This window comes from Pan troglodytes, chromosome 7 (genome assembly GCF_028858775.2).
Source record: "Pan troglodytes isolate AG18354 chromosome 7, NHGRI_mPanTro3-v2.0_pri, whole genome shotgun sequence".
Lineage (NCBI taxonomy): Eukaryota > Metazoa > Chordata > Mammalia > Primates > Hominidae > Pan > Pan troglodytes.
In genome coordinates this window covers 30,907,441-30,933,257 of record NC_072405.2, presented here as the reverse complement: position 1 = coordinate 30,933,257, position 25,817 = coordinate 30,907,441, and the positions used below count along the sequence as shown (strand labels likewise).

Genomic DNA, 25,817 nt, shown 5'->3' with positions numbered 1-25,817 from the left:
GCCAGGAGACTGGCCATTTTAGTCCCCATTAGCAATCCCGGCCCCCGCCTTATCCTCCGACCGCCCCATCATCCCTCCAGCCTTACTTTCCCCTTTCCTATTCACCTGAGGTTTACAAAGCACTTTGAGGCAGTTTAATCTCACTTTATCCTCATAACAAGTCTGTGAGGTAGATAGGGCAGGCATCATTATTCCCAGCGGGAAGCTGTGGCTCAGAAAGGTTGACTTAGGGTCTAAAAACTAGTACAGGCATCTGGTTTGAATTAGGACCTGTAAACGCTAGAACGGAGCAGAGAAGCTGAGCACTGGCTTTGAAAGTTATTCAGTTCCCAGGTTGTCCCTGATCTTCCTCATTCCTTGTGCAGTCTTCAGGAGTCCGGGGCAAGATTCCATGCAGAGGCAGCCAAAGCCACACCGTTCTCTGTCCCAGGGCTGCCAGCATGGCTCTGAGGAGGAAAGCTCAGTAACTGCCCACTGGGGAATAAAGGTCAGTTCCATCCTTCTGCAGTGACCTCCCCCAGAATATCAACCCTTTGGATGCATTATTTCAGAAGAGATGGTTGGATCCAGCCAGCTTGCAACACTGACAGTCACACAGAGATATGCATACCATTGCGCATAAATACACATCTGCAACATGCTGGGCCCAGACAGGTCACCATGCCAAAAACACTCCACGGACACCTGATAATGAGTGAGTTCACATTGTGGAAGCCCAGGGATTTCTGGTGAGGAGGAAGAGCCCTGGAGCTGCCGCATCTTGGGGGCCTCTCAAGAAACCAAGGTTCCTGACCAGACTGCTTAGAGGAGAAAGATTCAGCCCTCGACTCAAGAGAGGAGGGCAGGCGTCAGCAGCTTTTCCTGGCAATGTGGAGAAGCAGCAAGAGGGCAAAGGGCGAGGAAGACTGCACAGCAAGTCCCCTCCACCCAGGGTCACCAGGTGCACCGAGAGGTCTCAGCCTACAGAAAGGTTTTTTGCTCGTTGCTTCTTAACCACTAATGACGGCATAAAGGTCTTCCGGTGGGGGCGGCACTGAGGCCTTTCAGGGAGGTCCCTGGACTCGATCCTGTGGAATGAAAAGAAGACATTAGGCTAGAAGGAGGAAATAAAACTAACAATGGCCCTAGAGTTGAGAGAACATGATTTATCTACTGGGGGGTAGCTGGGCGTGGGTGCAGCCTGGGGCTGTTAAATGACTTGGTATTTCTTCCTCCTGGAGAACTATTCAGTACAAGCCCCGAGGCATGATGGCCTTCACCCACTGTGAAATCCTTTGTGCTCCAACTTGCTCTCCCCACAAACCTGGAAGGTGGCCTAAATGTCAGCATTGAGGGTGAGGGGTTGCTGAGCTAGGGTAGACAGATTTCCCACATTCTGGTCCTAGCTGTCACTGACTCACCGTGCGGCTTTGGAAAAGCAACTACCCCCAACCCCACCCAGAACCCAGCCTCCTTATCTGTAAATGGGGTGTTTTAACTACTGTTTCTTCTAGCAGCCCCTCCCAGACTGCCTCTCAAGTTTTGCGGGGACAATAATGACAACTGGCATGACAATCTCAGCATCCCGGCTCATCAGTCTCCTCTCCGTGCCCTAACCTGGGCTGGGCACGGGGCTCACCTGGGGTCAGAGCCATCAGGAGGGGCAGGGGGCTCAGGGTGGTGGTGGCTTCTCCAGCAGATCCGGTTGAGCAGGACCTTGACCTTGTCCCAGTGGGAGATATCCCGCTGAGCAGAGGATGAGGGGTCACCCAGAGCCCTCCCCACACTTAGACCCCCGACCAAGCTCCCAGAGACAGCTGTCACCACAGCCAGGACAAGTCGCCTGCTCCAAACAGGAATCAATCCTGTCATTTCCCCAGAGTTGCTGGCCCCCAGGGTGCCCATGCATCCCCACCTCCCCTCCCCCCACCCCAGCCCACCACCTGCCCCACATATACCTGTCCCCTACCTTGTGTCCCTGGGAGGATGGCAAGTGGTACGTTGGCTCCACTGGGGTTTCTGGCAGCCTGGGAGGGTTGGCACTGGGCACCTCCACCTTTGGGGGTGAAGCAGCCTTTGCTCCTTCAGAAAGACAGTCAGGTTGGCCAGGGCCAGAAGACACCCCATCAAGCTTCAGCTCAGAGGACCTGCTGGTGGGACCCCAGGCAGGCAGGACAAAGGGAGACACGATGGCCCCTCACCTGTCTGCTCTGTCTGGCTTAGCAGCTCCCATGGCCCCTGCCCCCCATTGCCTGGGGTGTGTAAGGGGGACGGTAAAGGGGCTCGGGTCGACTCCTCCTCGCCGGGATCCTATGCACAGGAGAGACAGGTGATCAGGGCCTGGCTAGAGGGCTGAAGCTGCTCTGAGGGCAGCCATGGTTCCCAGGGTCCCATCTGTCCTCTCCCTCCCCCACTCGAATCTCACTCACCCCTGGGGGCCTCTGGATCCGCAGCTGCAGGTAGAGCTGCTGGAGCCTTGCCATCTGCTCCAGCACCAGGCACAGGTGTTCCAGATAGCGAAGACCCTGCCCGGGGAGGCAGGCCCAGGCTCCAGGCCCCAGGCCCCCCACCTGTGGGACATTGTGAGATAGGGGAGATTTCAGCCAGTAGGGCTCCTGCCCTACCCTAAGCAGCCAGGCTGGGCTCAGCCAGCAGATGGGAGCAGAGTGGGCCCCGAGGAGGAACACACGCAGCCGGCTTCCCCACTGCCCAGCGGGGCATGGTGCCAGGCAGGGCCCCCGTAGCTGCCCACCTCCTCTGCGGAGGTGGCCGTGCACAAATGGAACTGGGGTGCAGAAAGAACCTATGACACAACCCATCAATTAGGGGCAGGGAGTGCCCCACCCCGAGAGAGCTCCAGGGAGAACCAGAGGAGCTAGGCTGTCCATCCCACTCTTAAACCCAGCCTGAGAGTGAGCACTCACCGCCTCTTCTTCCAGGCCTGCCTCTAGGTCTGTGTCTGCCTCCATGGACTCCTGTTGCCCTGCTCCAAGGGGCACTTCACACTCAGGCTTGCTTGCCAGCCGCAGGGAGCGGTGTTGTCCTGACAAGCTGGTGGGAGCTGTTGGGAGCCGGCGGGACCGCTCCAACACCTCCCCCAGCTTCTGGCTGGCCAGGAGTCGGCCTACCTGGGCAGGGGGCTCAGAACTCCCTGAGGATCCAAAGTCCAGGGAGTCCTGAGAAAGGCCCGGTAAGGCGGCCAGGGGGCTGTCCCCAACTGCCATCTCCACTCCTGAGTCCCGGGAGGCCAGTTTGAGAAAGAGTGCCTCCCTGCCGACACCTCTGAACTTGTCACCTCTCTCCCAGGATGAGCACCCGTGGGCAGCGTCGGGGATCCGTCTGTAGGTGCTGGTGACTCCAGGCACTATGCAGCCCCGTGCCAGGCCCTCGCCAGCCCCATCTGCATGGAGAGTCAGCGTCAGGCTGGGCAGGCCACCCCCAACACCCCCAGCATTCCTGATGGCTGGCAGCACTGCCCCAGGGAGAAGTGTCCCGGAGCAGTGAGGAAGGGCGGTCACTGGACAGCCACGGGCAGCCCGGATATGGCCCCAGCTGTCTGGGAGATGTGTGGATGGGATTCCCTTCGCAACAGTTGTTAGCGACAGGGAACCCGTGCTCTGAGCTGTGTGGTAGGCAAAGCCCTGGCAGGCCACATCCATCAATCCCTTAGACGGCCTGCGCCTGCGCTTCCCACCTAGGATCAGCCCACGATCTCCCGAGTCAGAAGTGGGGAGCCACAGGCTCTTCCGCTGCTCCCCAAGCGGGAGTAGGACTGTATCCAGCTTCAGGGAGAGGGGAGAGGGTACAGAGAGGAAAGCCTGGGATCCAACCTGCTCTCTGGGGGCCCCTGCGGCATCAGGATGCCAGGTGAAGTCTCTCCTGCAGCTCACCGGGAGAGTGATAAAAATCACCGCTATAACCGATTTGGGCTTTTGTTGTAAGTGAGCAATAGTGAAGATTTTATGAAAAGTTTAAAATGAAAGAACTGAAGTGAAAGAAAGGGACGAAGGGGCAGCATTAGCACCCCCTCACTGTCACCTCCGCCAGGCCCTCTGGCGACGGGGCGTCCTGGCGGAATGAACGGTACGGGAAACAGGCTAGGGGGGCGGGGACGAGCTGCGGGGCACGCGGGAGCCGAATGCCAACCCAGGCCCCTCTGGGCAAGGAAGTGGGCCAGGAGGTCACTGGGTGGGAGAGGGGTCCGCAGCCACGGAGGGGGCTGGGGCGCGGGCGGATTCCCACATCCTCAGAAGGAGCAGGAAGGCGAGGGAAGCGGAGCCGGAGGAAGTGGGGCGGAGGCGGTGGCTGGTTTAACGCCTGGGCCCAAAGGGGTTCCAGCCTGCATGGCGTCCCCTGATGACCGCCCCTCCAGGGAGGCGGCGAGGGAGGCGCAGCGGCGCGGGCGCCGCCCGCGGGGTGCGCGGGGCTGGGCAAGAAACTGAGAGAGGGTGCCCGGCTTGGGGGCGGGAAGCGGCTCCGGGGCAGGGGGGAGCCCGGCCAGCCTGGGGGTGGGTGACTCACCCCGGCCGTCCACGGCGAAGGCGCGCCGCCGGCCCATCATGGCCCGCTCCCGGCCCCGGCCCCGGCCGCTGCAGCCGCCCGAGGATCCCGGCCCGAGTCCCCGCGGAGCTCGGGCAGCTCAGGGCGCGCGTCCCGACCCAGCTGGGCGCGGCCCCCGGACACTCCCAGCGGGGCTGGGGGGGCGGGGGGCGGGGCGGTGGGGGGCGTGGCCTAGTCGGAGGGGAGAGGAAGAGCGAGACGAGGAAGGGGGGGCGAGGAGAGAGGGGAGGGGAGGGGCGAGGCAAGGGAGGGGAGCGGCGAGAGGAGGGGAGGGGCGAGGGGAGGGGGGAGGGGCGAGAAGGGGGGCGAGGAGAAAGGGGCGGGGCAAGACGAGGGATGAGAGGAACGAGGAGAGGGAGGAGAAAGGAGAGGGAGGGGAGGGGCGAGGAGGGGAGGGGCGAGGAAGAGGAGGGCGAGGGGAGAGGAGAGGGTGGGGAGAGGAGAGGGTGGGAAGAGGAGAGGAGAGGGAGGGGAGAGGGGAGGGGCGAGGAGAGGAGAGGGGAGAGGGAAAGGGGAGAGGAGAGGGAGGGGAGGGGAGAGGAGAGGGAGGGGAGGGGCGAGAGGAGGAAGGGGAGGGGCGAGGTGAGGGAGGGGAGGGGCGAGAGGAGGGAAGGCAGGGGTGCCAGGTGGGGGGCGCAGGTGGCCAGGTCGCCAAGAACGAGGTCGAAGGCACGGACTGGGTGGCGCCCCCAACTGTGGCTGTGGCCAAAATAAGGGTCCCGATCAGCTGTTCTGCGAGGACCCGGCCCCCGCCTGGGGACGCCGTCTGGCTTGGGGCGCCGGTCCGCCCGGCCCCGCGGGTTCACACGCAGCGTCCGTCTTCCTGCCGCGGACTTAGAGCCGGGGCTGGCTGGAGGACCGGACAAGAGCCAGGAAGGAAATGGGAGCCCCACGTGCTGGCGGTGGGAAGAGCGCTGACCAGGACGCGGGCACCCGGTGCTCCCTAGCTGTGTGGCTTGGGGCCAGTCTCTTGGCCGCTCGGAAACCTGGGCGATGGGAGGGGAAACGATCCTGCCCACCGGGAAATCTTTTACAACTGCAGAACGCGCGTGTGTCCTCAGCTAGATCTGAACCCCCTCCCGGTCCCCTGCCTCTTTCTCATCCCGGGCTCCCTAAAGCTGGGGACTGGGTAGGTCTCAAGGTCTGGAAAGATGCGAGCCAGCGGGGAGCCGCCTGGAAACTGGGCCAAAGTGTAAATGTCCCCCTGTTCCCACCTCACCCTGCCTTTGGCCCGTGGGATTCCACCCCTCAGTCCCCAACCTAAAAGGAGCCCAAGAAGCTACTGAAGATGAGAGAGAGCCTGGTGACCAGACTGGGGCTGGTGTCCTCTAAAGAAGGCACCTCCTCCAGAGGGAGGGGGCAGGGCTGGAAAAATCCCAGCAGGACCCAAATCCCCCGGAGGCAGATAAGGGAGCTGGAGGACGTGCAGACTAGCACCTGGACCTCTAGGGGAGGGGAGAGGCTGGAGCCAGAGCCACTGGAACGAAGTGGCTGTTCACCGGGAGGGGTAAGACAGTCTGTGCATCCCCTTCCCTTTGCTCCTTTCTGGAACCAGTCCCCAAACACCCACTGCAGGAGCCTTTATCAGAGAGCCACAAACTATCAGATTTTAAAACTTTATAAAATGGGGAAACTGAGGCCCACAGCCAATCCCTGCGCAGGCCAGCCGAATGACAGCCAAGTGCCAGAATTGCTGGCCATGTCTCAACAGAGTCACATTCAAGCCCAGACCCTTCCCTGCTAGCCATGGGTCCTCTGGGTTGCCCCCTCCCTGCCCAGTCCTCCTAGACAGTACCCATTCTGCTTCTCACAGGCAGAGAGAGAACCAGAGTGCTGGGTCTCCAGGAACTGCCTTATGCAAGACCAAGAAGATGTGTGGAATCACACCCCGGCCGTGCCAGAGCCCTGCCAGCCCTCCCTGGGTAGGAGGGAGCCCAGACTCCCTCCAAAGTAAGAGGGTGGGGGAGGGAGCCTTTGCCAGATCGCGCCCTGAATTTGGAGAATGTGGGGCGGGATTCCAAACAGTCTCTGTGGTGACTCTGGGACAGGAATGCATCTGGAAACAGGAAGCCCAGCCAGCAGGAATGCAGTGTCTCAGCACAATGCTTTGTGTGTGACTCAAAAGAACCTCCACACACACACCCCAACACACACTCCCCTCCAGGCCATGGCGCACCCCTCCTCCCCACCACCGCCATGCAGATGCGTCCTGGCCCAGGACCAGCTCAGAGGAACCTGAGCCCTGGCGGGCAGGGGGGCAGGATCTGACCCAACACCCAAAGTAGGGGGATGCCCCCTTCCTGTGGCAGCCGCAGCCCCAAGCCTAGAGCCAGGCCAGGGCTCTCTGAGTGATGCTTGAAGGAATGGGAGGGGCAGCCCGTCCACGCACTCCTGACAAGGTAAACCACTGCCATGAGTTCCTGAGACAGACAGTGTCCTGAGCAGAGTCAGCCATCAGGCTGCCCAGTGGCCCCTGCACTTCCCATGGGGAAGTCCTGGCTTCAGGAAGTGGGTTTCCTGCAAGCTCAGCTGGAGCTAGTACCCATGGGAGGAAGCACAAAGCTGAGAGCCTACAGAGCGCTGGGGAGGGCTGTGGTGACCTCCAGTTGTGACCAGAGGTGACCAGAGCTGTGCCTGGAAGGCTGCCTCTGATGACAGAGGGACAAACTCTGCCCCCCACAAGCCAGAAACCTGGGAGGCAGGCTGTAGATCCATTCCTTACTAGCTAGGAGTACTTGGACCATTTACTGAACCTCCTGGTCCTCAGTTTCTTCATCTGCAGAGAGGATGGTAACAGTACCTATCTCGGGTTGTGAGGATTAAGTGAGTTAAAGCATTGGAAGTATCCCTAGCACATCAAAAGCACCCCCAGAGCTTAGCCATTATGACTGGCTAGCTGTGCAGCTTTGGAAAAGTCACTTTCCCTTCTCTAACCAAAGGGGGTTGTACCAGATGCTCCTTTGGGCCACTTCTAACTCTAATCTGTCACTTCAGTTAATCTCCTCAGTGCAGGAAGGGAAGAGGGCACTGCACTGGACAAAGTCCGGGAACATAGACGGGCGGCGTGCGGCAGAGGGAGTGGGAGCACGCAGCTAGCTGGCTTAGGTTGGGGACAAGATCAGAGGTAAAAGACCAAAGACTGCCTGTCCCCAGCCTCCTCTGCTGACCAACTCATAACTCCGTTCTTCCAGGGGAGTTTGCTCCCAAGCCGGGCTGATTGTGTGGCTGCAGAGAACCCTGGTGCTGAAACCCTCAGGACCCCTGGGAGGAGAGATGGCTGCCACACCAAAGAACAAGGGCCAGAGGGGGATTTGAGCTGGAACCTACAAAGCCCTCAGAAGGCATTCGACGCCTCACTGGAATGCCCATCATTTCACATGTCCCCAGTCCCCACTTCTCCCCCTCCACTCCTATGACACTGCTGGCCCAGCATGGCGTGCTACATACAGGTGGGAATCTGTCCATATCAATAATCCAAACCATCTTTTCCAACCTGTCACTTCTCTGCTTAAAACCTTCCAAGTGTTCCCAGAGGCTGGGCAAGGTTAGCTCACGCCTGTAATCCCAACACTTTGGAAAGCCAAGGTGGGAGGATGGCTTGGGGCCCGAAGTTCGAGACCAGCCTGGGCAACATAGTGAGACCCCATCTCTTAAAAAAAAAAAAACTTAAAAATTAGCTGGGTGTGGTGGTGCACGCCTGTAGTCCCAGCTACTTGGGAGGCTGTGGGAGGATCTCTTGAGCCTGGGAGGTGGAGGCTGCAGTGAGCTAAGATTGTACCACTGCACTCCAGCCTGGGCAATAGAGCAAGACCATGTCTCAAAACAAAATGTCCCTAGAGCCTCAAGGGGAAGTTCAAACCACTTCTGGCATTGACAGCTCCCCTCCGATCTTATCTCAGTGTCCCCATCAGCCACTGCTCTGAGCTAAGCATCCCCCCAGCAGCCACCCCATCACTCAGCATTCCTCTTCACGTCTCCAAGACCCAGCCCTCCTTTTGCATCACGGCCACTGCTTTGAACTCACGGGACGCTCCTCGGTGCGTTCCAAGGTAGCCCTTGGCGCTCAGTGCCACATCCTCTTATTCATTCATGCCAGCTCAGTCGCTGCCACTGGCCTTCTACCTCGAGGAAGGCATGAGGAGTGCTGTATCTTTCCGTATTCCCGCTGTGCCCAGAAGCCCAGTGTTGCCCCGTGAATGGGCCCCGCCATGGGCCAAACTGGACACTAGGTGGCGCCAAAGAGACTACCCCGTTTCTGACCAGCGCCTGGGGCTCATGGAGTCCCGTGCCAGACAGCCTTGATCTTTTCTATAAAAAGAAAGACCTTTCTCAGGCAGCCACCCAGGCAAAAGGTGAGACAATGATATCATGGTGTAAATTATATCTACAGGTGCCTGAGGAGGCAACACAAACATCTGCGCCAAGATTCCTTCCACAAAGAGCCGGAGAGCACAAAGCTGCCGGCAGGGACCAGCCAGGCACCCTGGGAAGCCCAGCTTTGATCTTCTCTGAAAAGAGAGCTGAGGCTGCCCCCTCCGCAGCATCCTCTGGGACTAGCACTAGGGGTAGTGGGTGAATCACGCCCAAAATCCTAGGCTAGCAGGGGAGACTACTGTCCCCTGCCTCAACTCCAGTGAACCCCCAGGGCAGCTCACCTGGCACTGGCCACATGCATTCATTTGTTTTTGTGTTTTTTTCAACAGACAGGTCCTCTCTCTCTCCCAAGCTGGAATGCAGTGGCATGATCACAGCTTAAGGCAGCCTCGGCCTCCTGAGCTCAAGGGCTCCTCAGGCCTCCCCAGTACCTGGGCCTAAAGCCTGAGCCACCCTGCCCTTTTTCCCCCCTCCAAATCAATCACCAATGAAGCCAGCAGAGTCTCCCAGGAAAGAAGTGGAAGGTGTCGGTAGATCAACCTGGCCCCGGGGGCCCAACCCTTGGTGGGCGGCCGGTCCTCAGGATCAGAGGTTGTCTCACCAGCTTGGCTGGATGGGTCTCCTGGTCTTCCTCCTGTCCCTCCGCTTGGCGCCCTCCACCATCCCCTCCAAAGCTTCCAGTGACAATCTCATTCCCTCCATAGCACAAGCGTCCTCCTGTAAAACGGGCATCTTTACAAAAAGGTTAAGGAATGACATGATTCCCAACCTAAAAGAGGCAAGGCCCTTCCATGGGAAATGTCAGGTGCAGGCAACTGGCAGGGGTGGGATTTGAGGGAGGGAAAAGAAGAAGAAACGTATGTTGCATAAATAAAGACCCTCCACCCAGTGGTGGGAGCAGGTCATACCCAGGGCTGGCGGTAGGAAAAAGAAGGAAGGGACATCTACTTTATTTTGTCCATATTCATATATTTATAGAGCTAGTATGTCAAAAACTTTACACAGTGACACCATTAGCCCCTGGCCCACCCCTCTCCTTCCCACTTCTGTGTTCGACCCTACTTAGACCCTGGCACACAAAGGTTGATCAAAGGCAGTGGCCACCTCAGACTAGTGCAATGCCAGTCCTGCAGGGGAGAGGCCTGGCAAGGTGAGGGTGAGTCTCCCACAGTCCAAGACAGGTCCCAGACCTTGGCCCACCCAGCGAGGACAAAGGGGCCTCAGGTCTCCAAACTTAGCTCATGTAAGAGTAACTGCCCACCATTGTCCCTGCCATGCCAACTTATATAGGCATGACCCTGGCCCAGCAGTGAGGCAGGCTGAGGGCATGGCGGGCTCAGGCCCGAGAGCTGAGGGTGGCAGGTGCGGAGTAGCGCTGGCGGGCATGCTTCTCACAGTACAGCTCGTCACCCACCCAGAAGTGCCCGCGCATCTTCAGGTTCAGCCCACAGTCGGCACAGGTGTAGCAGCCGGGGTGGCGGTACCGGCCCTCCTGGATGCGCACAGCCTGGTTCCTGCAGGGGAGGGAGAGGCTTTAGCTCAGAGCCACAGCACCAAGCAGGAGGCCACCATGCCCAGGGGGCCTGGTCCCCACTGTAGCATCAGGACCTGGGTGGAGCCCAAAGCCTTCTCAGAGACTAGACTTTTTTTTTTTTTTTTTTGAGATGGAGTTTTGCTCTTGTTGCCCAGGCTGGAATACAATGGTGTGATCTCAGCTCACAGGAACCTCTACCTTCCAGGTTCAAGCGATACTCCTGCACCAGCCTCCTGAGTAGCTGGGATTACAAGCATGTGCCACCACACCTGGCTAAGTTTTTGTATTTTTAGTAGAGACGGGTTTTACCGTGTTAGCCAGGACGGTCTTGCCCTCCCAACCTCAGGTAATCCACCCTCCTTGGCTTCCCAGAGTGCTGGGATTACAGGTGTGAGCTACTGCACCCGGCCCGAGACTTGATTCTTGAAGCTGCACACAGGAATCTCACTTTGACAAACCCCCTAACACACACAAACCGCCACCACCGCTGCCACTGCTGGGACCCCTAATTAAAAATAATAAAAATAAATAAGTCAGCCAGGCACAGTAGCTCACGCCTGTAATCCATGCCTAGGATCCCAGGTGGACAGATCACTTAAGGCCAGGAGTTTGAAACCAAACTGGGCAACATAGCAAGACCCCATCTCTACAAAAAATTTAAAAATTAGCCAGGTATGGTGGCACACGCCTGTAGTCCCAGCTACTCAGGAGGCTGAGATGGGAGGATCACTTGAGCCCAGGAGTTTGGGGCTGCAGTGAGCCATGACGGCACTACTGCGCTCCTGCCTGAGCAACAGAGTGAAACTCTATTAAAAATATTAAAAATTTTTTTTAAAAGTTGTTCCTCTCACATAAAGACTGTAAGTCCGTCCCACATTGCCTGGATTTTTAACAGAGCAGCGATTCTCAGTGTGGTCCTGGGTCCCACAGCCAGCAGCATCCGCATCACTGGGGAATTCGTGAGAAATGCACATTCTCAGGCCTGTTGGCCTCCTGGAGAGGAGGCTCTGGGGTGGGGCCCAGCCATCGGCATTTAACAAACCCTCCAAGGGACCCGACACACACACCTTTGAGAACCAGGATGGAAAACATGCTTTTCAACACACATTCCCTATCTCTGCACAGCAGGGGGACTGGATATTCTCCCACTCTGCAGATGAAAACACTAAAACCCAGAGAAGTTAAGGGATTTGCCTAAAGTCAATCACCTGCCCCTCCCACACTACACACTTCAGAAATTTACCTGAGGGGGGGTTTCAGCAACCTTCCAGAGAATGTGGTTGCATTATAAATGCCACTTAATGAGAAAAATGAGCCCACCTCGGCTGGGCATCGTGGCTTACGCTGTAATCCCAGCACTTTGGGAGGCCGAGGCAGGCGGATCACCTAAGGTCAAGAGTTTGAGACCAGCCTGGCCAACATGGGGAAAACGCGTCTCTACTAAAAATACAAAAATTAGCTGGGAGTGGTGGCGGGTGCCTGTAGCCCCAACAACTCGGGAGGCTGAGACACGAGAATAGCGTGAACCTGGGAGGCAGAGCTTGCAGTGAGCTGAAATTGCACCACTGCACTCCTGCCTGGGCAACAGAATGAGACTCCGTCTCAAAAAAAAAAAAAAAAAGAAAAGAAAAGAAAGAAAGAAAAGAAAAGAAAAATAAGAAAAATGAGCCCACATCGGGAAAAATGCAGCCTGCTCCAAAGGGGGAGGAAGGGGAAAGAGCAAGATTTTCCAGGAGGATGTGCTGTACCTCCGGGCAGATCTCCAGAGGCTTTGAAATGATCAAAGAGAAATCAAAAGGGATGGGAAAAGGAGGAGAGGGAGAGGAGATGCAGCCTGAAGCAGCTAGCCTAGGCTCCTAAGAAGCCTGTAACTAATGCCCCCAAAGCTGTGCAACACTGCTTCCCCTAGAGTCCCCGACTGGGTACCCAGTGCTAGCCCCTGATGGGCCCGGCCCTTCCTGAAAGCATCCAGTGCCCTGTCCCCCTCCCCACTCCCCTGTGAAGGCTCAGGTCCCCCACCCCCCTCCACACTCACGCGATGCTGGTACTGCACTTCTCACAAGTGTGGAGCTTGGGAGGGGTGGCCAGGGCCCTGGAGGTGGGCAGGGAGGACTGGGGGCTCAGTGAGCTGGGCAAGAAGGCTGGCGTGCCACCTGGGGGCAGGGCAGACAGACATGTGGTGAGAGCCCACCAACCACAGCATCCTCCCAAAGACGCTCTGAGGAGGTGGTCTTGGAAAGCACCCTTATAAGAGAACCCCTAAAGTCACGCTGACGGTGGCACCAGGTAAGGAGGAAGGTGATCTTGCCAGATCCATGGCTGAGGCTGGGCAAGGGCATGAAGGAGGCAGGTACAAGGCCGAGTTTGCCCATCCAAGGCCACCTGGGGCCATCTGTGCTCAGTGTGTGACGTGTCAGGTGAAGCAGGTGCTCCCTCTCTAATGACCCGGTAATAACAGTGTGATTAGATAATAACTGGAGATGGCAACAGGAGCGCAATGCCTCGGTGTGGCTTTCAAAGTGCTTTTCCATGCATTGTCACATCTGAGCTCTCAAGCCACACGAAGATGAAGCCCAGGGCTACGGGGCAGCTGTCGCCCGTCTGCAGCTAAGGACGCTGAGGCCTCCTTGGCAAAGTCACTGCCCTCTCCCTGTGCTGCCTCCTGGGACCTTCTGAGGCCTCAGGGTCAAAACAGACAAGATTTGCTCCAAACCTTCTCACCCCACCCCCTGTGCCTCTGCAAATGCCCCTTGGAGCTAAACATCAGCGTTAGAACCAGCCACCTGCCAATCTCCAGGTGTGCCCTGTCCATATGGCCTCTTACATTTGCTCCCAAAATGGAAATCTCACCTTCAACCTCACAGTTGTTCCTGGAGGCCAGTTTCCAGCCTGCATCTCCGTACTCCCCACTCCCCTGCTCCCTTTCCATTGCCACCCCAATGGGACTCAACTGAGGTCCAGGAGCCCACACCAGCCACTGGGAAGGAGAGCCTTGGAGACAGCCAGGCGGGCCAGTGCCCAGGGCCAGGGGCACCATTTCCTGGGAAACCAGCTTCTCTCCATTTTAAAATTCAACGTCATAGATGAATTATGAAGCCTCTCTGGTCACTCTCCTACCTGTCCTGTCATCTCCCTCCCCTTCTCCCCACTGTTCTAAAGGGCATTGGTGCTGAGCACCTTAAGGGCAGGGGCTGTGGGAGTAGGAACTCCCACAGCAGCGCTCACTTCCATGGGAGCTGGCCAGGCCCATCTGCCCCAATGAACGGAGCTCCCCAAGGGCAGGAGTGGGGTCATGGCCACCTATCCCCAAACTCTGCACACATCTGGTCCCTCAGATGGGCACAGTCAGTGTCTGTCACATGAATAACGGAACTCTGGCAAGCCTCCGTATGTCTTGCTCGCCTGGCATCGGTATTTAATGGCTTTCCTGGGTTAGGGCACTCCTCAGCCTGATTCCCTTCCCGAGGGCCCTCACTGCAGGGGCTTGGCCTCCACTGGCGCCCTTTCATGCTATCAGGCCCCCATTCTCTCACTCCCACACCCCAAAGCCCTCTGGCCGCCAGCCTCCACCTTCCACAGTGCTTCCTGCCACCCTCTTAATGCTGTTTAAGTCTTGATGTTTTTTCTAAGGCCAAGAGGCCAAGTCAAATCCCTCTTCCTCCAAGAAGCCCTCCCTGGAGGCCCAGCCCCAGGCCCTGCCACCGCTTTTATCACTCGAATGACACTTTCCCATCCCAGCTGGCTACTGCCCACTACTCTGTGGGAGCACGCTGGTGACCCTCCCGGACCCTCCCGGACCGTCAGCTCCTTATGGGCAGGGGCTGGGGCTTCGCGCTCTGCTCGGCTCCGTGCCTAGTCCTGGGGTGAGCACCTCACAGGCACTTAAGAACACTGGTTCACTGACCCATCCAGTCAGGGCCCGGGGTACGGAAGGGAACCTCCTTCCCCTCCCCAGCCCCCCAGACCCTCACCTCTCTCCTCAGCCTCCAGGGCTTCCTGCAAGAGCCGAAAGGAGCTGGACTGTCGGGGGGCCGCCCGTCCCTCGCGATTTTCCTGCAGCATCTTGAAGACTTCCGAGTCCTCGTCCAGGAGAAGGCTTCCCCCTTCCGAGTCCATGCTGCAGGGTGGGAGGCAGCCAGGAATGAGGGTCCCGTGCCGGAGCTTAGGCAAGCAAGGGGGTGGGGGGCAGAAGAGCGTGGGGGAGGGGGAGGAATCTGGGAGGTGGAGGAGCCAACTGGGCTTGGGGGACCCCATCCCTCTCGGGGAAGCCCGTCTCCCTCCTGCCCCTCCCAGCGTTCCAAGACCCCAACCCGACCCTCCGGGGCCTGCTGGTACCTGGGCCTGGAGGAACGAGGGCCCGGGGAAGGCGGCAGCACCAGCACCGCCGAGTCGCCAGCGCGGCCGAGGCCGGCCTGTTGGGAGGAGGCAGCCGGGGAGGAGTCAGGGCCAGAGCCTTGGGCCAACACACCCAGGAGGGCCTAGCCCGGCTGTTCCCAGGCCCGACACCAGGGGGCCCCCGGCCCTCGCCGACCAGCGGACCCCTGCCCCTTCCCTTGGAGCCAAGGTGTCGGGGGCTCCCAGCCCTCGCCGACCAGCGGGCCCCCTGCCCCTTCCCTCGGAGCCAGGGCGCAGAGACTGCCAGGGTCCAGAGAGGGAGGGAGGCATGCGGGTTCTGCCGGGGACCGGGCAGCAGGAAGGCAGCAGGTGACAGCTAAGCACAGAGTCCTCTGTCACGCACGCTATTATCTGTGTGCAAAGACATTGCACACTGGGGCCTGGCTCCGATCCCACGGAACCAGCAGAGAGGAAGCACACTGCCCTTTTGCACTGAGGAGATGGAAACATAAAGGGATGAAGCAAGGGGTCAAAGTCCCCTGGGAGTCAGGGCCGGCCAGGGCAGAGGCCCTCTTCCCAAGGAGAGCTGGTTCCTCTCCTCAGAGGCGGGAGTCTGGGCTGACCAGCCTGTCCCTACTCTGCTGGGAGGTCTGGGCCTGCCCCGTGGAGCTTTGGGGAGCCGAGCCCTCCCTGGGCCACACTCAGGCAGCAGTGCCTGTCTCCAGGTGTGCCATGTCCATCTGGGGCTCTTAAATTTGCTCCCAACATGGAAATCTCACCTTCAACCTCACAGTTGTTCCTGGAGGCCAATTTCCAGCCTGCATCTCCGTACTCCCCACTCCCCTGCTCCCTTTCCGTTGCCACCCCAATGGGACTCAACTGAGCTCCCGAAGCCCGCACCAGCCACTGGGAAGGAGAGCCTTGGAGACAGCCAGGTGGGCCGATGCCCAGGGCCAGGGGCACCATTTCCTGGGAAGCCAACTTCTCTCCATTTTAAAATTCAAAGTCATGGATGAATTATGAAGCCAGATGGAAAATTGCACAAATCCCTTAAGCTAAAGCAAAAACTTCTGGATCTTAAGAAAACAGCCCTAGACCCTCACCCCACCAGGCTGCTACCAGCAGTTCGCCTCGCATCCCTCTGCTCTCAGGGTTCTCCAGTAAAACGTTCTATAGGTAAGGAGACTGCAGGTCAGAAGGGCAAAGTAGCTGGTCCAAGCCACCTGAAGCATCAGAGGCAGGGCTGGGACTCCACACCTGGGCTTCAGGGCAACTGCCTGGGGCTGTGTGGTCACCTGAAGGACCTAGAGATAGTTTCCGCAGGAATTCAAGAGCCACATCACATCTCCAGACAGACCACCATGGGCCCTGCCTAGGGCACCGGCCCGGGATCCCTTCATGAGGCAAGTCCTCATTCCCAACCAGAGGGAGAGGGGCTTTTTTCACTTGGCCTCTGCTCACCAAGGCATGTGCCTACCAGCAGGGGGAACCTGTAATTTCCAGAGGCACTATAAGGGCATCCTGAGCCTCCAGCTCTCTGCAGCCTTGGCCATGTCAGGAGGCCACAAGGACACAGCATCCCTGCCTCTGCAGCTCACAGCATTCCTCTCACACACTCCCACCAGACTGCCCAGCCCAGAAAAGGAGACCAGCTCCCCGACTGGGAGAGACAATGTCTTTCTCTCCTTCCTTTCCTCCCAGGCGGTTAGGGGTTAGGGACCCTTGCCTTCACAGATGAGACCTTTTATCTCCAAATCCAGGAAAGCTGCTCCCCCTTCACCTGCCCTTCATGGGCTTGTCTGTAGCCAACACCTCTCGAAATGTGTGCTGGGGAACGCAAGGATGTTCCTGGGGGTGGGGCAGGGCAGGGGGTCGGGGTAGAAATTCAGGAGAAATTCTGCTGTTCAACAAGTTTAGGATATAAAGAAAAATTAAGTGGGTTTCTTTCTCATGGGACTTCTTAGAGCCTTTAAGACTCTCAAGTATAAGCGATTTTTTTTTTAAAGAGATGGGGGTTTCACTATGTTGCCCAAACTGGTCTGGACTCCTGGGCTCAAGCAATCCTCCCGCCCCAGCCTCCGGAGTAGCTGGGGCTCCAGGCACATGTCACAGCACCCAGCTACACAGTGATTCTCAAAAGGCAGCTGTGGGACCCTGAGACTTGTGCACCCGTGGGACCACAGCCTCATTTGTAGACTAGAACGTCAGCTCCATAGGGTCAGAGGTGTCACTCTGTTTTTCCACGATTGCATCCCCAGAGCCCAGATGAGTGTCTGACATGAAGCAGCTGCTCGACAAATATTTGCCGAAGGAATGAGCAGAGTCATCAAGGTCAGAGAAGGGAACTCAGAGCGTCTAGTCTGACCTGAGGCCCAGGGAGAGGAAGGGGGGCTGGTCCAAGTCGTCAGGCAGAGGGGGGACCGACCCAAGTGAGTCTCCCCACACCCAGCTCTGGGCTTGTGACCCGCAAGCCCCATGCCCAATTCAGCGGGTGTAGGCTGGAGCCTGGGAAGTTGCATTTCCAACAAGTTCTCAGGTGTTGCCGTTGGTTTGGGAGCCATGCCTCTGTACCTCCCACACCCTTCATTTTCCTGGACTGGGGGCAACACGATGGGGAAGCTCAGGAAGGCTTGCCCTTGAGCACGTGGGTCCTGCTGAGACCACAGCCCACCAGAGGTGTCGCGGAACAGAGCCAGGACTGACACTGACCAGCCCTCTTGAAACAAGCTCATTCCTGGCTTATCTCAGAACAAAGCTTCTCCCTAAAAAATCCCCCAGCCCCAATACATCAGCCGTCGCCTGGACCAGTGTTTCTCCATCTCCCAGCATGTCGGGCCTCCTGCTCATCCTTCCCTAAACCCTCTCACCACCACCTCTAATGTCCAGCAATACTCCTCACACAGCCTTCCTTCCCCGATCCCCTCCCAGAACGCCTCCTGCTTTTGTAATTAATACCACACTGCTTAGTGCCTAATTGCTCCAAAATTGTTTTGCAAGTTTGCCTTATCTCTACAACTACATCTTCAATTCCTTAACAAGGGGACCCATGGAATATATCTGTATGGCCACAATGCCAGGCTGGCCTCTGGGTGGGCACGCAGCGGGTCACTAGGCAGCCGCTGTTCGGAAGGCCCCCAGAAAGATCCTGCTCCTTCCTCCTCCAGAGCCTCCGGGTTCTAGTGCCCTCCCTGGCCACCCTCAAAGGCTCTGCTTTCTGGAATGCAGAATCAACCCAAAGGTAGGGCTCAACAGCTGGGCCATATCCCCATCACCCCAAAGGCTGGACGTGCCCCCCACGCCGTCCCCAGCAGCTGCGGCCCAGGGCGTTGGCTGCCTCACTCCCTCACCATCCCCCACCATTGAAGAGGAGAAATACCACCCAGGAAGGGGGTTAGGCTGTCACCAGGGGCCACTGGGACCTGGCTGAAAGAGAGTCCAGGGGAGCTGGCGGGGGTAGGGGGAGGAGGAGACAGAATAAGCCAAGAGCGCTCAAGGCAGAACCGCAGTCCCACTGGGGCATCTCTGGGCTGAGTCAGAGGAGGAAGGGAGGGTGTGGGTGGGAGTCAGGCAGGCCCGGGTCTTGGAATGGAGAGGAATGTGTTCGAGAGATGCAGCCAGAGACGAAAGGGAATCATCCCAACAACAGCAGCGAAACTATTTCAGCCGCAGCCCAAGAGAAACATACTGGGCAGGGAGGAAGTCAGCAGGATGGGAGGGGAGGGGGATGAGGGGAGGGGGATGAGGGGAGGGGGATGAGGGGAGGGGTGCAGGAGATGGACGGGCTACTGGGCACTGCTGGGCAGGTCTTAGGCACAGCACAGGTGGCCCACGACCAGAAGCATGGCCTCCCTGGCTCAGGAGCAGAGCATGCCTGTGGCCAGGAGAAGGAGGCCATGGCTGCCCAGGTGGGCCTGGCCGCCTGCAGTCCCGGGGCACTGGCAACCCACAGGAACGGGAGGTGCTTCTGTTCCTCCAGCCTGTCCTCCCCCAGGGAGCCTCACCTGTCGGCTTCCAGGGCGGCCTGAGTAGGACAGGCGGTCAGCAGCGGGGAGGCCCGGGGAACATGCCAGACTCTGGAAGCTGAAAGCGGGAAAGGGACAGTGTGTGCCAGGGCCACCCCCAGCCTGCCCAGGGAGGATGCTGCCCCGGGCTCCCAAGCAGAGCTCCTGAGACTCAGAGGAGCCAGCCTGGAGCTGGCAGCGCAGGCGACCAGGGTACCCACTCACAGGCACGCTCACCTGCGGCTGATGGCCGCCTCTCCAGTGAGGGGGCTGCTGGAGGGTGGTGGTGAGAAGGGGCTGCCGGCCCTCGGGCTGAGGGAGGTTGGGCTGGAGTAGGAGGACCTTAAGGAGGACTGACTCTCAGTGTATGTCCTCACGGAGCCCTGTGGAGAGAGTGGCTGTGTAAGGAAAGGCTGGGCTGCCCCGCCAAGGCCGCCCTGCCCTCGGGCCTCACTTTCATGCACCAGTGATCAGGGTGCTGAGGCTGTCAGGGGAGGGCACCAGCTTACCTGGAAGCGAGTCGCCAGCACTTCCAAGGAGCTGTCCCCATTGGTCTGCCCTGGAGACGTAGCCTGAGACCTGAGGAGGCAACAGAGGGAGGGAATGTCACAGGGGCCCTGCACCCCGCAACCCCCAAAAGAGGCCAAAACTGTTCCCAGATCTAGTTCTCAACACCAGTAAAAGCTACAGAAAATTTGGACATCCAGTTGTCAACTTTTAACTTTGTCAAACTCAAGACAAACAACTATCATCAACGACAACCATGGTTCCTTAAAAGAAAGGACAGTTGGCCAGGCACATTGACCCACGCCTATCATCCCAACGCTTCGGGAAGCCAAGGCAGGAGGATCACTTGAGCCCAAGAGTTCAAGACCAGCCTGGGCAACATAGGAAGACCTCATGACTACTAAAATTTTTTTTTTAAGTAGCTGCGCATGGTGGTGCATGCCGGTAGTCCCAGCTACTTGAGAGGTTGAGGTGGGAGGATCACTTGAGCCCAGGAGATGGAGGTTGTAGTGAGCCGTGATTGCGCCACTGCCTTCCAGCCTGGGCAACACAGCGAGATTCTGTCTCAAAAAAACACCAAGGCCGGGCACGGTGGCTCACGCCTGTAATCCCAGCACTTTGGGAGGCCAAGGAGGGTGAATCTCTTGAAGTCAGGAGTTCCAGACCAGCCTGGTCATCAACAAGGTGAAACCCCATCTCTAATTAAAAAAAAAAAAAAATTTAGCCAGGCCATAGTGACGCATGCCTGTAACACCAGCTACTTGGGAGGCTGAGGCAGGAGAATTGCTTGACCCAGGGAGGCAGAGGTTACAGTGAACCAAAATTGTACCACTGCACTCCAGGCTGGGCGACAGAGTGAGACTCCATCTCAAACAACAGTAACAACAGCAAAACCCACCCCAAAAAAAGAAAGGATAGTTTGGTTCTAAAAAGTAGAACGTACATAACTTCATCAGAAAGTTGAAACATTCAGTTTTATTAGAGAGTCCTCACATTATCCTGCCTTTTTTTTTTTTTTTTTTTTTTCTATTTTGCCTGGACTTTGTCACTGATATCACTCAGCCTCGGGTTTGTAGATTGATTTGGGGGAAGATTACTGATTTTTTTGTTTTTTGAGATGGAGTCTCGCTCTGTCACCCAGGCTGGAGCGCAGTGGTGCAATCTCGGCTCACTGCAACCTCCACCTCCTGGGTTCAAGCAATTCTCCCTGCCTCAGCCCCCCAGGTAGCTGGGATTACAGGTGCCCACTAGCATGCCCGGCTAATTTTTGTATTTTTAGTAGAGATGGGGTTTCGCCGTATTGGCCAGGCTGGTCTTGAACTCCTGACCTCAGGTGATCTGCCTGACTCGGCCTCCCAAAATGCTGAAATTACAGGTGTGAGCCACTGCGCCCGGCCTGATTACTGATTTCATAGAAATAATCCTTTATATTTTAACCCATGGAGAAACTGAAGCCCAGAGAGGGAAAGTGAGCTGCCTCAAGTTCTAGAGCCCATGGTGACTGGGCCAGCTGCGCACCCTGCCCACTGGAGGCCAGGGTGCCTTTGAGCGCGTCACTCCTGATCTCTTTCTCAGGGGTCTCCCCAGTTAAACGAAGGGCGAGACCCGCCTGCCTCCTTCCAGACAAGCAGGCCCAGCTCCCCACCAGCGAGAGGGGCACACCCTCCCAGCTCCCTGGGTACCCTCTTCCAAAGTGGAACCCAGCTGGAGCCCTGAATGGGAGGTAACTGAAGTCTGGGCTGAGGGACAGCCTGCCTCGTCCCATCTTGCCATGCATTCCTGGCCGTGAGGCTGCCTCTAGAGATGTAGGGCAACAGGACCTTCCGCTTCCTGGGAGAGCCATGGGATGAGGGTGAGGAGAGCTCAGTCTCTGGCTCCAGCCTGGAGCCCTGCTTCCTGCCCCAGGGCTTCTGAATACCAGAGAGGTCACCTGGGAGGGTAGGAGGCGGGAGATGGGGGCGGGGGGAGCATCGTGTCAGCAAAAGTAAGGAGACTGGGCCGGGCGCGGCGTAATACCTGTAATCCCAGCACTTTGGGAGGCCGAGGCAAGTGGATCACGAGGTCAGGAGATCGAGACCATCCTGGCCAACGTGGTGAAACCCCATCTCTACTAAAAATACAAAAATTAGCTGGGCGTGGTGGCACGCGCCTGTAGTCCCAGGTACTCAGGAGGCTGAGGCAGGAGACTCTCTTGAACCCGGGAGGCGGAGATGGCAGTGAGCCGAGATCACGCTACTGCACTCCAGCCTGGCAACAGAGCGAGACTCTGTCTCAAAAAAAAAAAAAAAAAAAAAAAATTAAGAGACTGGAGTCTGGGCTTGCCTGGTGCAGAACCAGAGGCCTGACTTACAGCCCAGGCCTACCTCCCCCGAGCCCTGGTCCCTCCAGAGAACCCCAGAGGAAGAGACAGTCCGAAGCTCCTGCCCTTCCGCCGCCAGACCCTCAGCCTCCTGTAGCTTTCTGCCCCATTCCCAGATATCATGAGGTGCTCTCTACCCTCCTTCTTGGGGTCCCGCTCCTGCAAACACCCAGGGACCTGAATGACATGAAGGGAGCCGGCTTCTGCCACACCACAGGGCAGGGCAGTTGGAGAAGGAGGGGCTTGGTAGGGCTGAAGAGAGCAGGACAATGTGGGGGTGGCCAGGATGCAAGAGGTGTCTGACTCAGGTTCTAGGCCCGTGCAGAGGGCTCTCCTGGCTCGGGGATCTCCTGGCATTCCCGATCTGTGACTCACTGCAATGCCCCACCCCAGGGAGCCACCTGTTCCCCCTATAGCTTGGCCTCCAGGCCCCACCCTGGCCCCACCTTGGCTTATAGGCTCAAAACCCTAGGAGTAACCCAGGATCGGGCATCTGCCTTCAGTGATGGGGAGGAACAGACAGGCTCTATGAGGAATGAGCCCCCCACGTCCTCACTTCCACCTGGGAACTAAACAAATGCCATGCCCTGTTGGAAGCAGGAGTCCTGGGGATGCAGCCTCGGGCATACCTTTCCCAGAAGTTTCCCCTCTTCAACCCACTTCATGCCCACACCCTGTGCCCTGCACACTCTTGGGAACCAGTCAAACCCGGGCTTCAAGGTGGCTGGTGCCAGCTCACCCTGCCCAGCCTGTGACTGCACGCCCAGCCTGGCGCCCACCTTTACCCAACCAGGCATGGGAACACCCCTCAGCCCACCCTGCTGCAGGAAGCAGAGCCCAGGACCTTCTCACCAAGGTGTCGAGAGGGCCCAAGAAGGCCGCTTTAGGGCTGAGCTCTAGCCCATGGGCAGGAGCAAGGGCTGCTCAATGCGTGGGGTGGTGGAGGAGGGGGAATGCCACAGGCTCTGCAGAGCGGGAGGCCCTACCGGTCCAGCTGCAGCCGCAGGGGCGAGGGGCTCTGGCGGATCTTGCTCTGGGCCTCAGCATGCAGCATGCCCTCCGCGCTTTCCCCGTTGATGGCCACGATTATGTCTCCAGGCCGGAGGTCAGCGTCCTTGGCTTTGCCCCGCTCGGCCACCTGTAGGGATGAGGAGCTGGCATGCTCAGACCGTGGCCCAGCTGGAGAAGGGACTTCCCACTCTGCTACCCAAGAAACACAGAGGCTGGCTTGGCCCAGGCCGGCCTGCACCCTCCTGCATGCCCCTCTGCCTGCTCATGACACCCAGCTGATCAGCCGTCCCCTCCAGGAGCGCAGGTGGCAGCCCCCACCCCACACTGGCATTCTAATGGGCCTCCCAAAGAATGTGCAGCGGCAGAATTTCGGGAACTGTGCTTGGAAATACTTTTGGATAGAGAGCCTTGCCCGTGCAAATCGCACCTTGCAGGTGGCTGCCTGCACAGCCCTCCTGTGAACGATCCCAGCCTGGGCCCAGGTCAAGAGGAGACTGCCAAGAACTCCGGGGCTCTTGTTCTAGTAATCACCCAAAATGGCTGCCTGCAAGTGTGGGGATAGCAACTGGGGAGGCAAGAGCCGGCCCTGTCCTGGTCCCAGCTCCCTTTCACTCCCAAGGTCTGTTCCTGAAGTGGCCACCACATCCCCGTGGCAAAGGGCCCCAGCTCCCTTACAGCCAGCATGCCAGGCAGCAGCAGATCCCTGGCTCCAGAACAGAAAAAGCAAGCCATCTGTGCAGAGTGGGGTGAACAGGGCCGACCTCGCTTCTGGCAGGACCTTCTCATCTCTTTGAGCCACCATCCTTACCTTAGTCACCATGATGGGTGTGTGGAAATCCCTGCCCCCTGTGATACGGAAGCCCCAGGGCGCTGGCCCGGCCACATCCACCGTCAACGCCATACCTGAGGAAGAGAGGACCAGGAGGTGAAGTCCATGCCCCTAGCCGGCTCTGGGGGCACTGTAAGGCAGCAGGAGAGGAGCCAAAGGGAGAAGGAGAGGGCACCACAGCTCCCGGAGCAGCTACTCAGGGGCTTTGGGGTGGGTAGAGGAAGTGGCTAACTCCCTCCCTCAGCCTGGTTTCACTTCCCCCCACCCTGGGAAGCCATGCTTCTGGGTTCTCCCTTCCTTAGTCTTCAGCCCAGGGAGCGACTCCCAGGAGGGGGCTGCCCAGGCTGCCAGGCAGGGGGCTTGCTGGAGCATGGGGGGCAGGGGCTGGCAAGTGGAGGGGATGCCAGCACCTCCTTAGTCTCCCCTCCTCCACCATCAGGGCTCAGTCCCACTAGCGCTTGCTTCCTGTCCCCAAAACCCACAGCACACGGTACTTCCTCTCCACTCTGGGGGAGGGCTGGTGAGTGGCCTAGGGAGAGCAGGGCTCAGGAAGCAGGAGTGACGGGTCAAGGAACAGGCTGGCACCAGTACAGACTGTGTAAGTCACTGGCCAGGTGAAGGACTGGTGGGGTGAGGCCGAGTCTTCACATGGGCCTCCTAGCTGCCCACCTCGTTCTTGGCAAAGTGGATCACACGGGCAAGACCGGGCTCCCCACCTCCCCCAGGGGCCGGCTGCCAGGGCAAGGAGGCCAGGGTTCATCTGTCAAGCTGGACACACCCACCCCCAGATTCCTGATGCTGCCCGACAGACAGCCGGGGTGACAGGCCTCCCATCCACAGCCCCTCCGCTGGGCAAGGAAGTGCCCTTGCAGACAGACCCCTGTGGGATTTCCTGAGCCTCTAGCTCTGGAGCCAGGAGCCAACCCAGGCAGGAAGCCGCGGTGCCAGGCTGGGCACCACCCTGCCCAGCACCCATCCTGGGGCTGCCCCGGGGACGCAAGTGCTGCGAGAATCTATCAAGAGTACCAGCGGTCTGTCCGCTCCATCCCCGGCTGCCTTCCCCTTGGGCCCAGGCCTAGCCTCTGTTCCCAGCACCGCCCCCACCCCAGTCCCCGAGGCCGGCTCGCGGCCGCCCCGAGATTCCCAGACCTTTGAGCCGGTCAGTGGACTCCGCGCTGCGGGCGCCGCGGGGAGGTGCCCAGCCCGATGGCCCGGCTCTACCAGTTCTGGAGCCTCCTTCGCTCCGAGGGCAAAGTACCCTGCGGGCTGGGGGCTGGAGGAGGAGCGCTCCGGCCGGGGAGAGCGCAGCTCGCGGGGGCGCCCCCGCTGATGCGAGGCTCCAGGGAGCTGGGCCGCGGACGAGGCCAGGGTTCCGCGCCGACAGGGGCGCGGAGAGGAGCCCGGCGCCGGGGAGGGCGGGCCGCGCGGAGAGGCGCAGGTGGGCGCGCTCACCTGGCTGCCGCTCACCTGTCCGGCTGGGCGCCCAGGCCCGGGAGGGAGGGAAGGCGAGGAGACGCCACCGCTCCCGCTGCCGTCTACCCGACTCTGGGGAGAGCCCGCCCGGGGCTCCTGGACCTGCCTCCGCCCATGTGATCCCGGGGCCGCCCCTGCCGCCGCCCCTAGCCCGAGAAGCCGCCGCCTCCGCGCGGCGAGCCCAGGCGCTGCCACCTGGCCCGAGCCCGCCGGGGGGATGAGGCAGGCTGTCCCCAGGGCCCCCTGCAGGCTGCGACCGTCCAGCCAGTGGTGCCCGCATCCTCCCCGGAGCGCCCGCAAGCCCCCGACTGCCCGGAGCACAGCAGAGCCGGTCCAGGGACTGCCCCGCGCCCCACTTCGCAGACGATCGAGGGGGCAGCCCCATAAAGCTCTCCCACGCCGGCCGCGCTCTCCCGCCCCGCATCCCCAGGTCCTGGGCAGGGTGGGCTGCCTGGGTGTGTCTGCGGTCCGCCTGGCTCCTCCACCCACTCCAGGCTGGGAGGCTGGCGCAGATGCGGCCTTGACACCCACAAATCCCAAACCAAGGCCACCCTCCTCCCCGCCAACTCCCTTCCTGAACGCTGGCTTCTCGGCAGCGCAGAACTTCTCTGCCTGGAATGCCCGCAAAGGGGGACCCGCAGGGGCCCTAGGAGATGCAGAGAGCCTCCTGGCTAGGGGTTCACTGGGCACCCCCACCCCTGGGCTGGTACCTTCCCGTTCCCGTGGGCCCTCACCTCATCCTCTCTGCAGGTCTTCACCCCCCTTCCTGCCCCCTCCCTTGTCCTCTTTCAAGCACCTGAAGCCCAGGCTATAAGGATGAGGACAGGGCAGCCAAGGAGGGGACCCCGGTGCCAG

At 59.2% G+C, this 25,817-nt stretch overlaps 2 protein-coding genes across 12 annotated transcripts; both read right to left on the bottom strand.

Moving 5' to 3' along the window:
* Window positions 1–119: 119 nt before the first annotated feature.
* C7H8orf58 (chromosome 7 C8orf58 homolog) lies at window positions 120–9,610 on the bottom strand. Of its 4 annotated transcripts, none has more exons than XM_063816948.1 (7): window positions 9,515–9,610; window positions 2,904–3,379; window positions 2,409–2,549; window positions 2,181–2,289; window positions 1,949–2,061; window positions 1,619–1,725; window positions 120–1,067 (listed from the first exon to the last, which is right to left on the bottom strand). In XM_063816948.1, exons 2-7 carry the CDS (start codon window positions 3,201–3,203, stop codon window positions 956–958), a joined length of 882 nt encoding a protein of 293 aa, XP_063673018.1. In that variant the 5' UTR covers window positions 3,204–3,379; window positions 9,515–9,610; the 3' UTR covers window positions 120–955. The 4 variants fall into 4 exon arrangements, with proteins under 4 accessions (XP_063673018.1, XP_016814702.1, XP_016814703.1 ...); XM_016959213.4 differs by lacking the exon at window positions 9,515–9,610 and adding an exon at window positions 4,501–4,675; XM_016959214.4 differs by lacking the exon at window positions 9,515–9,610 and adding an exon at window positions 4,501–4,662 and having other exon boundaries at window positions 1,619–1,701.
* A 251-nt stretch (window positions 9,611–9,861) lies between these two features.
* PDLIM2 (PDZ and LIM domain 2) lies at window positions 9,862–25,443 on the bottom strand. 8 transcript variants are annotated; one of them, XM_001157480.8, is made up of 10 exons: window positions 24,639–25,438; window positions 23,469–23,563; window positions 22,636–22,787; window positions 19,293–19,362; window positions 19,021–19,166; window positions 18,784–18,862; window positions 14,783–14,859; window positions 14,419–14,564; window positions 12,483–12,600; window positions 9,862–10,427 (listed from the first exon to the last, which is right to left on the bottom strand). In XM_001157480.8, the coding sequence occupies exons 1-10, from the start codon at window positions 25,384–25,386 to the stop codon at window positions 10,250–10,252; spliced, it is 1,809 nt and encodes a 602-aa protein (XP_001157480.2). In that variant the 5' UTR covers window positions 25,387–25,438; the 3' UTR covers window positions 9,862–10,249. The 8 variants fall into 8 exon arrangements, with proteins under 8 accessions (XP_001157480.2, XP_016814699.2, XP_016814701.2 ...); XM_016959210.3 differs by having other exon boundaries at window positions 24,942–25,428; XM_016959212.4 differs by having other exon boundaries at window positions 24,957–25,428.
* Between the last annotated feature and the right edge of the window lie 374 nt (window positions 25,444–25,817).

Bases quoted from the DNA above. Each gene is read 5' to 3' on its own strand.
- PDLIM2 (XM_001157480.8), bottom strand. From the start codon at position 25,386: ATGCGGGGCGGGAGAGCGCGGCCGGCGTGGGAGAGCTTTATGGGGCTG. The intron at 23,564-24,638 runs GTCTGGGAATCT...TCTCTTCCTCAG, and splicing joins GTCCACTGACCGGCTCAAAG to GTATGGCGTTGACGGTGGAT. The intron at 14,860-18,783 runs GTGAGGCTCCCT...TCCTCCCAACAG, and splicing joins GCCGCCCTGGAAGCCGACAG to GCCGGCCTCGGCCGCGCTGG.
- C7H8orf58 (XM_016959213.4), bottom strand. From the start codon at position 4,540: ATGATGGGCCGGCGGCGCGCCTTCGCCGTGGACGGCCGGG. The intron at 2,550-2,903 runs GTGAGTGCTCAC...AATGTCCCACAG, and splicing joins CAGGCCTGGAAGAAGAGGCG to GTGGGGGGCCTGGGGCCTGG. The intron at 2,290-2,408 runs GTGAGTGAGATT...TCCTGTGCATAG, and splicing joins GGATCCAGAGGCCCCCAGGG to GATCCCGGCGAGGAGGAGTC.